The sequence below is a fragment of the Colletotrichum abscissum genome (genome assembly GCF_030869225.1).
Source record: "Colletotrichum abscissum strain IMI 504890 chromosome Unknown Scaffold_152.1, whole genome shotgun sequence".
NCBI classification, from domain to species: domain Eukaryota; kingdom Fungi; phylum Ascomycota; class Sordariomycetes; order Glomerellales; family Glomerellaceae; genus Colletotrichum; species Colletotrichum abscissum.
The window spans coordinates 374-10494 of record NW_026850046.1 but is presented as its reverse complement, the minus strand read 5'-3'; the positions used below and the strand labels follow the sequence as shown (position 1 = coordinate 10494).

The 10121-nt window shown below is 52.0% G+C and overlaps 3 protein-coding genes across 3 annotated transcripts; 2 read left to right on the top strand and 1 right to left on the bottom strand.

Moving 5' to 3' along the window:
* Positions 1–3071: 3071 nt before the first annotated feature.
* Positions 3072–3713, top strand: CABS01_16786 (uncharacterized protein; the record flags this gene model as incomplete). Its single annotated transcript, XM_060550116.1, has 1 exon — positions 3072–3713. The coding sequence occupies one exon, from the start codon at positions 3072–3074 to the stop codon at positions 3711–3713; it is 642 nt and encodes a 213-aa protein (XP_060403205.1).
* A 686-nt stretch (positions 3714–4399) lies between these two features.
* Positions 4400–4913, bottom strand: CABS01_16785 (uncharacterized protein; the record flags this gene model as incomplete). Its single annotated transcript, XM_060550115.1, has 2 exons — positions 4400–4686; positions 4775–4913. The coding sequence occupies 2 exons, from the start codon at positions 4911–4913 to the stop codon at positions 4400–4402; spliced, it is 426 nt and encodes a 141-aa protein (XP_060403204.1).
* Positions 4914–8719: 3806 nt separating this feature from the next.
* On the top strand, positions 8720–9349 carry CABS01_16784 (set-domain histone methyltransferase-8; the record flags this gene model as incomplete). Its single annotated transcript, XM_060550114.1, has 1 exon — positions 8720–9349. One exon carries the CDS (start codon positions 8720–8722, stop codon positions 9347–9349), a length of 630 nt encoding a protein of 209 aa, XP_060403203.1.
* Between the last annotated feature and the right edge of the window lie 772 nt (positions 9350–10121).

Below are 10121 nucleotides of genomic sequence, written 5' to 3'. Positions count from 1 at the left end.
GCGATTGGTCCCGGCCGCGGAGATGCAAGGTCTCGAGCATGCATGTCGGGATGATGCGTTTCTACAGCGAGAGATCGGTGGGTTAGCCGCGAACGCCAAAGAGCTAAGAAGCGATGCAGAGCCTTACAATCTGGTGCGACCTGGTGTACCGAAGGTGACACTGGTAGTTGCGCAATTGTTGTTGTTGTTGTTGTTGTATTTAACGCCGTGGCGGAAGGATCTAGGCCCTTACCGCAGACCTCCCAAAGGGTATATGGCGTGGAGGGCCGTGAGCCAAGGCTACCTACTCTACAGTACGTCGTCTCTTTACATCGTCCTCCAAATAACGTATGTTAGTCATGAGTTTGAACTACTCGCTGCTTTATTGACTACTTTCTGGCTATCTGATATCTCATGGAAAGGTCTTTGAGTGTTCTCAGTTCTATTTCGCGTCTGGAAAATCTGTCGTGATGGCTTCCATCACGCGTGACCTCACCGCATGTCACGTAACCTTGGGTACACAATCACCGAGATCTATGACCGCGTGCACCCTCTCTTCGGGAGCGAGCCTCCTACCTATTTCCTACTTTCCATAGACGACCGCTATCTACAATCCACGTTGATACCCATATTATGACCACGCAACAACACCCGGTATCGCTATTACCGTGCTACCTAGGCGGTCAATGTTGTGTCTATAGATTTGAAAGGATGGGCAACCAAGGCATCTGTGTGCGAAGGGTAGGCAATTACGGGGTAGCAGCTGTGCATGGGGCCATTCAATTTGCCGGTGGTCTCACCGCTGCATCGGGGGTGATTGCTCTTTCGAAGACGGAGGCAACTTCGACTAATGGAGAGGACGAAAGCGATCCCCAATCTAATCCTCTGCAGCTAGTAGCACGTACATGGCAAGGCAGCTTGCATTCCCAACTACTGCTGCTCATCAATTGCACCGCTTTTCGTCTTGCTCTTTAGATGTGGTAACTGCACAAGGGCTTCCGACTCGCCAAAAAACCGCAGCCAACGTGCTAAGGAAACACGCCAGACAAACCCGCCATCGGTTCTTACATATTTGGAGGACCGGACTCGCAGCTTGCGCTGTTCAGACGCCGCACGAATCCAATGCTGAACAAGCATGAGAAAACCCGCTGCTCGAGAACCTAAGCGGATGGGACCCACTGCTATGCTCCCTTGCGCTCGCCATTTGATAGTGTGGCACGCACTGTGCAGGGCGTGCACCAGTCCCTTTTACCGTCGTGCATCCTCGGAATCTTCATCGCTCGTTGTGCAAGCGAAAGCATCTGATACTGCATGGTGCCGACCCACAGTTTCTGACTTATAGCAGATTTCAACGGACCTCGGACACTTCAGCTAGGGATATAATAGCACTCAGATATAGGGAGCCTAGTGCCCTGAATACCTTGAATACCCTGCGTACGTGTCCAATAGGGGATTCTTACTGAGCGCTGCAGCTCCAAGTAACTGGCCTAGCTAGGCTGTCTCTGTTGGACAAAGATAAATCACAATCACACGGATAGAGCACAGCACTCCAGAGGACCAGATCAAAGCGTCCATTAAGCGAAGTCTAGCACGGGTGACCCCTGTTAAGACCGAACTCCAAAGGGTCGAGGTCCCTCGATGGTCGGGCAGTCATAACCGAGGACATGCCTTCGTAACATCTCGAACCGGAGGCATTACTTGAAGCGTCACCGAGTCGCTCAACGGCATGACTTGGAACTCCCGCCGGCTCGAGGCGCGTCTCACTACCGAAGGTGTCGCAGAGGAGCAGGCAAGCCGCGCGTGTCCAACTTCAAGTTCGAGTTCGAGTTCGTGGCAGAAGAAATGCGACAAATCGAGACAAAAGATAAGCGAATAGGTGCGCGCGCCGGTTCCCTCGGGGCCTGTCAGCCTCTCCCCTAAGCCTTCTTCGTCCTCCTCATCGCGACAAAGGGCGTCAGGTTCCGGTAGCTTTTTGTCAGCAGAGCCATCATCGAGCCGGACTACGAGCCAGTGCCCGGTAGGGTCGTTGATTGCAGACGGGACTAGTCGCAGACGCACTGTCGATTAGGACGAGAGCGACCGAGTTGGCTTCATCGAGTCCGTGGATTGGCATTGTAGACGGAATCACTTTCCGGAGGCATCAGCGATCTCAACTACCGGCTTCCCGCCTCAGCCGGGTTTACGCTTCGGTTTGCCATCGATTGGTCAGGCACGTTCTGAACGACGACCACGTCGTGGTGCCTAGGGCGCAGGTCGGCCAAAGTGGCGTGCAGCTCCGACGAGGTGACGGCAAGCACCTGCCAGCTCATGCGCTTTGCGGTATTCGAATGTCACAATGCAGCGGCGGGTGTCATACCTAGCCCGCGCTTCGCCTGCCGCATTTCTGTTGGATTTGTTAGGCCGTCTACGTAGTCACGAGCATTTGCTGCTCATCTTCCTCACTCACTACGTTCGCAGTGCTCTCATAGCAATGACGAACCTGGTTTGTAACATAATGGGCAATCTGGTGAAAGGCCGTAGGGTCTGTTACTACTTTCTGAGCAAGGAATCGATTTGTGGCGAAGGGATGGTGTTGGAAGGACAGGTCGGCGCTGCTAAACTCCAAATACCTCGTTGTTTGGCTGCACCAACCGCGGAAGTTTGCGACTACGGGGCTAACGTTCCGCAGAATTAAGGCTTGTGCAAGGACTACAAGGTTTGCGAGATGCCCTGGGCTGTTGCTTGTCACTCGAGCAGTCGTATAAGAAGCAAGCACACTTTCTGCGAGAAAGTTTCCAGGCCCATGTCGAGGTTTCTCATTTTCTGCAGCCGTTGCGCTTGAATGCAAACAAACACTGCCGCATTGGTGTTCAAACTAACTCAAGCATAAGCTTTCATACACGTAACGTACACATTGCAGTCGATCCGCTCAAAGTCGCCGAGGGTGAGCAAGCATCTTGACATGTGCGTCGGTAGGTATTATACACATTCCAGTTTCTCCGCACGCTGCTGTGGTTCGCCCGGATATGATGACTGAACGAAATCCGTCTCTCAAAGTATCTTTCGCGTCAACGGTTCTTTGTGCAACAAATCACATTGAAAAATCATTCCAGATGTCAAGCGACCACGATGTTCACGAATTGACTGAGGACGACGGTCCTATTGAACTGCATCCGCATGCCGACATGGTCCTCATACTGGGCCATGGAAGCACACAGCCTACCCGCAGATATTTGGTCCATTCTGAAGTTCTTGTCGCGGCGTCACCGTATTTCACAACTCTCCTTGGACCTCACTTTTGCGAAGGTCAGGCTTTGCGATCAGAGCAACAGCCAGCGATCACCCTAGAAGAGGACGACCCAGAGGCGATGGACGTGCTTTTGTCAGCACTCCATCATAAGACCACAGACCAACACAACGACGTCGACTTGCAACTGCTTGCGCAGATCGCACGAGCAAGTGATAAATACCGCTGTAACGGCGCCTTGTCGCCTTGGATTTTCCGGTGGCTCCGGGAATCTAGACCTCCTGAAGATGTGGCGGAACACGGACTGCTGCTCATGGCTGCGTACCTGTTCGAGGCCAAGGATCAGTTTCCAACCATCTCGGCACAGGCGGTGAGGTATTTGCCGCCGGGGTTTGCGGCCACTTGGACGGACCATGAAATCCTGTCTGCATTTCCCGACAACGTCAAAAGTAAGCAGCTTCCTTACGCGGTTCTCCTCAGTCACATGTGCCCGCTTAACAGTGATTAGACGCACTCGAGTGCAATAGAAACCTCACACTGAGCCGACTACACGAGGAAATCCAAAGCTTGGTGGGTGTCTTGCAGGGCGATCGGCGAGCGTTCAAAAAATATCAGGTACTTTGCGGCATGTGCGGTCGAGTGCACCCGAGTGGTTCCAAGCAATGCCACCCCTGTAAGAACAAAGAATTACTGGACGTGTTGTGCACGTCCCAGACTCGCGTTGCCGAATATTTTGAATTTCTCTGCGAAAACAAACTGTGGCCGTCCATCACGCCTTTTCTCACTTGTTCAGCTACGGAAATAATCTATCGATTGGCTGGACTGAGCGTTGAGACGAGGCATCGGTGTGAAGTGGGCTCCCACTGTCCGCTGAAGGTCGAATTGAATCGTTTACGAGAAAGTGCAAGACTCATTCTAGGCTCAGCGAATGGGGCTGGACTGCAGCGCATGGAGTAGCACGGATGTGCTCCGAGACCTGCGCACCGGTTTGCTGGGTGGTTGTCGACTCTTCGCCTTTCTGTGCTTGCCCCCGTTGTCGTTGATGTTGTATCTTTCAATGCCGGAGCTGGGCTAAGATGGGGCGTGTAGGACCAATTGAAGCGCTTGATCCCCGCCGCGACGATTTTACGTAGAACCCCTCTTGCCATTGGAAATCGTGCGCGTTGTGAGTCCTGGTCCGTTGGGGCGTTGTTGTCAGGATCTTTTCGCCAACACCGCAAAGCCCTTCGGATCCGACATCAGTAGATGACAGTCACGGGAGCCGGAAGATGGGACGCTCAGGCGGCCGCTGGCGGCCGATGGCGGGACCCACTTCGCGTAGGTTTCGATGCCGTTGCCAGTGGCTCGATGCCGGATCGGACGGGGCCACTTGGCGCACGCAAGCGTCACATCGAGGACAAGCGTCACATCGAGGACGACCTGTCTGTCATTGCCTTGGACACCCCGCTGAGACGCTGCTGGCGATGCATGAATAGCTTTGTCTGTACGTACCACACTCTGTTTTGTATCTGGGTTTGAGGCCGCGTGGTGGGAGCAGTGATTGGCAAACGAGGCACTACAGTTCAGTACGAGGCTCGAAAGGCCGCTTTGGTACCCGGCCCGCCAAAATCACCTCAATGCTTGTTGAACCGCCGAGATCGTCGTTTCTGACACCGGAGCGATCTGGCTGCCATTGCGTCTTCGCCGGCGCAGGGGAGACTTCGAGCATGTTATGAGGTTCTGCATGTGGCCATCCGGATGGAGCCGACTGACTGTACTCGCCGCCCCACCGCCTCGGGGTACATCTGTAAAACGTAACGTGGACCCAGAGGCCCGACAGCGCCAACGGCTACCGCACTTCGGAAGCCCTGTTCAGTGGACTCTGTAGCCGAAATAGTACCCAGCCACCCTTAGTATTCCGGCTATAAGACGTCATCAGTATCCTGTCGATAGCGCTGCTATAGCAAATGTCTCAGAACTCCCACAGTGATCCGTCACAAACAGTCTTGGTACTGTTCAGAATGTCGGTGAGAGCATACCATACGTGATACATAAGCGGTGAAAATTCTTACCATATCCTACGCATATATTATCTCGATGACGATTCCACGAAAACAATCATGTTCGCCGTCTACGCAAACATGGCCCACAATCCGAGTTGGGCATTCCGGGTTGGGGCAGATGACCCTATGCTTTCAGAAGTGAACGAGTTCCTTGTTTCCGAGGCGGGTGATTCTGTCTTTGCAGAGATGAATGACTTTCTGCTCCAGCCCCTGAATGGCCAAGCTACCGGCATATCTCCGTTGGTTCAGACCAGTTTATACGGCTCGGAGTTGCTCGGTAATGAAGATTTTCGACACAGATTAATCCACTCTCCTTCAATCAACTTGCGCCAACCAGAGCCTCTATCACCCTCCCGACATTACTGAGATGTTGAAGAGTTGCCACGGCTTCCCAAACAGACATTTGTCTGTGATGATGATGCTGTGGCGCTGGTATTAGAGACCTGGAAGAACGCGAACTTAACAAGAGGGGGAGCGACTGCCGTTGCCACTCCAGAGCCACTGCGACCAGAGGCGAGTCCTGCCGTCACGAATACTCCCGGAGCTTCTCCCGCCACGAAATTTTGTACATCTACACTATCAGGTGCAAGGTACCACTGTCGTTGGAAGGGTTGCGATTTCGCTTCACAGGGGAGCGAGGAACTTGCGTAAGTCCGACGTGAGCCGAACACATTCCTCCCCCTGATACAGTAGACGCGACACTCATACTTTCGGCAGGGTGCATATGGTATCGCATAGGCAATGCCCCAAATAAGACTGTACCTCAAGCTTCCCGGAGGAAAAAGAGGTCAGGAGGCACATTTGGAAAACGCACAGGAAGTGGGCGGTCTCGGTAGGATATCCTAGCATTACTGGTGTTTGTGGCACGTGTGGTGAGAGGTTCGCACGACAGGACTATGTGCTTCATCACCATCGGAGGAGGCACCGGGGTTTGAGCAAGACAGCATAATCTAGGCAACCGACTGGAATTACCTACAAAACTTACTCAGCCTCATCATTCACTTGTCTCCGATTCGCCACAGTGTCTCCTGAGCAGGACTCTTCTCCCCCAGCTGACAAGCCACGCTCGATCAATACTTCAATCATAATCAACAGATGAGCCGTGGCAAACGCACGAAAGACAACCTGCTGCTGACAGCTAATAAGGACATTGACTCGAAAGTGCGTTGGATCTACTCATATATCGTCTCCCGGACTGTCGCCGACAAGAGTAACGCAGCACACGCCAGAAAGGCTTTCCACATCTGAGGGCGTGCTATAAGTGGCTCTCAAACGAGCTGCCGACAACTTCCATCTTCAAGCGGTCAGCTACAATCTACTCCTTGGGTCGGATAGCCATCAGCGCCTCTGGTCGCATCAGCGGGTACTTGGGCTTGACGCGGAGAAGCTCCGCTTCATCGCAGGGGAGTCCCGCTCTACGAGAGATTATGGGGAGAGGCTTACGAAGGAAATCCATGATCTGGAAGCTGCGATGGGGATTCTGCGTAAGCTCGGAATCTGGAAGGCGAACCGCATCAACACCGTTTACGTGGTAAACTCGATAGGGCGATATTGTTGAAGGATTGGCCAGGCCGCCGGTGAGCCGTGCGACAAGCAGATTGATTCAAGGCCTTTTAGGTTGTACAGTATCAAAATCAGACTTGACAGAACCAAAGACAGCAGATGTCGGAATTCTTGATGAGCGAATTATGAATCGTTCAAGCCAAGCTTTCAGTGACCGTCGACGAACTTTGCCAGTGTTCTTGTAAGCGTGACCCCGCAAGGAGGCGCCGACCGAGTTGCCGTCTCTGTGCGCTCCAGCAATACGTCTCCAATTATAAACACTAAGTTATTCGAACGCTTGCCGCTAAAGCAGAGTGGTGACATCACCGGAATGGTTATATAGAGTGAATCGGGTCTACGATCGGGGGTATCTAGCCTAACATACTCCAGAAAGGAAGCACATATAATCTTCGACTTAATGTCACGAAACGTAAGGGTATCAGTGATTGAACCCTATAGAATCGACCAAAAATTGAATTAGCAGACCAAAGCTGTAATCCATAATGATCCTACAATGCAATCTGCATCGTTTCAGCAATTCAAGACATGCGAGCCCCCAGACTAGAATCGTCAGGTCTCGTTGAGGTGACAGTGGTGCGCCTGGTCAATATCGCGCTAGTTGACTTTCTTTATCAGCTACTTCCAGAAGTTTGTTGTTGGTTCTAGCGAGTGATTGGTTTGCTTTCACAATCGCGCAGCCTGCCTACTGTTCAAGTCTTTGAGCTGATGGTATGACTTTGGTTCTTTTTTTCCCCACGAGAAGCGTTTTTGCCATGTTTGGTGATTGATGCGCAGACTAAAGAGGCTGACAGCGTCGATCCTATACTTAAAACGGTAGATAACGGTAAGCCTAACGTGGTATCCATTCTATACATTAGTGATCTCAAGTTCTATTTCGAAGGCCCGAACAAAAAGTACGTGGCATGCAGTCGATCGACGCGACACTAGTTGCACGAACAAACAAAGCAACAGAACATTGCTTGAAGATGTTAAGGAGGTTTCTTCTGCCTCTATCAGCATCCAAAACGTAATCACAACATAGGCAACCTTACATTCAAGAATGAAGAATGTAACGTTGTCGCCAATCGACGTGCCTCTCAGTAAGGATGTGAATTTCCCTCCTTGTTTTCTAATGTTTTTTCTTCTCACTTTCGTTGCTCAAGCGTTTTGGGTTAAATAGGTTTGCCGTACTTTCACCCGGAATCAATTTTATCGATCATCTGAGCGTTGTTCTCATTGTCAAGTGGCTTAGTTCAAGCAATCATTGCATTTCGTGTCGTGAAAATAACATTGACAAGCTGAGTGTTACGGCCAGCGTACCTACTGGGAACGGGACATCAGGTAATGATGCCAGAGGCATCATGACGAAGTCTTTGCTTTGTGCCAAAGTTGCCTCTCTGACCTGCTCATAATAATAAGAGCGCTTTGATTTGAAGAGTCAATTGTTACTCAGAATCCAGAGTAAAGCTGTCGGTTATGCACCGTGGCGTCCAAACTTGCCAATGTAAATAAAGACCTACCGTGGGCTTCCGTTTTTTGCGTTACGTTAAGCTTGAGGAGCAGGGGCCTATGCACGACCATGGGGCGGCATGCCAACTGCCACAAAAAGCGGGCCCACTCAATGTCGGAGCGGATGGGTCTTGGGAAGGCTTCGCATCCGTACCCAGAACGTCGTTAAATTTCTGTCGTATCTCTCTTGCGCCGATTGTATGCTTGCCTCCGCTTCGGCGACCGCCGTGGCCACTGTGTTGAAGGTTCCCACGACCGCTTGGGCGCCAATCCTCTGCACTCGGTTGATTTTTCTCATCTGCGCTGCTTGACATCTGTATCTCCAGACATTCGACGCGTAGTCCATCGTTGGTGCCACGGCCGCGACGAAAAGCTGTCTGGCCGTCGCCGGAGACAGGCCTTTGAACGAAGACGCACAGCCATGCACGGCCACTACTATGTTGGCGACTGGTCTTGTTTGCTTAGTAAGCCATCTTCCTTGTTGAGTTGCGGTCCTCAGCTTAAGAGCCTCTTCGTGAACGATGCCAAACCGGGCATTACGACGCCGTATCTGTACTATGCGAAACATGCACTCACTGGAAGCGGCATACATATAGAGGATCTCGCTGTACCGTCAATCAACATGGTACGCTGGGGCGCGCCAAAACGATGGCTGTTCGTCACGCCAGAGCAAGAGAATGTGAGAGCCTTCGAGAAGAAATGCCGCGAGACATTCCCGTGGCGCAAGCAAGCCCGTAGGCCTCAACGCGCAGCGACACATTGCTCACAGTTTGTGCGGCATGCAAATGTGCTCGTAACGACTGAGGCTCTCCTTAACTGGGGCATCGACTTCAGTGAGACAATCTGTCGGGAAGGGGAGCTGGTGGTCACTCTCCCAGGGACATACCACCAAGTCGTCAATATGGGGGAGAACCTCGCAGAGGCTGTGAATGTGATGTGGGGCAACTGCGGTCAAGTCCAGTCGACGTACGTTTGTTGCAGCCGTGATGGATGTGGACATACTGGTGGCGTCTCCCAAGAGGATTTGACGCCCGAGGTCGCCAGTCAATAGGCTTCAGGCACGCCACACAAGCTAGGCTAAAATCCATCGAGGTTTCAATTGAAGATATCGACGCATACGTAGCAGGATAGCAGATATGCGAAGGCATAGGATGGAGCACATGTCGTGAAGATTTCTCTTGATACGGAGAGGTTATTGGACGTGCGTGTCAGATGGCGGGACAAGTTGCCTCGACGGGAGATGCAGCTCTAGGATAGATAGACACGTGCGGCTTTCGTGCCTAAGATGTCGTCGAGCTGCTCTGCAGACCTGAATGAACAGAACGTTCCATCGACGCCGGGGCAGAGTTGTTTCTTGGGGTATACGAAAGATCCTGAGAGTGAGCCTGTCCGCTGGCAGGATCACAGACCCGCAGACAGGAAGATGCTACTGAAGAAGGAAAAGGAAACAGAACAAAGAACATCCGCCAAGGGCCAGTGCGCAAGCCATAAGGTCTCGTCGGAGGTGGAGTTGAAAGACTGTCGTAGCGAGCTCTCGGCCTCGAGCCTCGTCCTACTAACGGAATCTCTAGTGCTCGATGACCTCGGTGTCAATATTGTGTATCACGAACGTGCGCCGTCTCTTTTAAAAAAAAAATGGAAAAAGAGGCACATGCTTTGAGATGCTATACCTGATGTATCGGTATGGGAACCGAAGTTGTTAGTGTTACAGGATGAACACGCCACATCCTTGGCGAGTGTTGTACTTGCCTTTTACGCTTGTGGGGATGTTATGGATTGCCCACTTCATGGCACGCACTAGAGCATATGTAATCTTGAGCTGT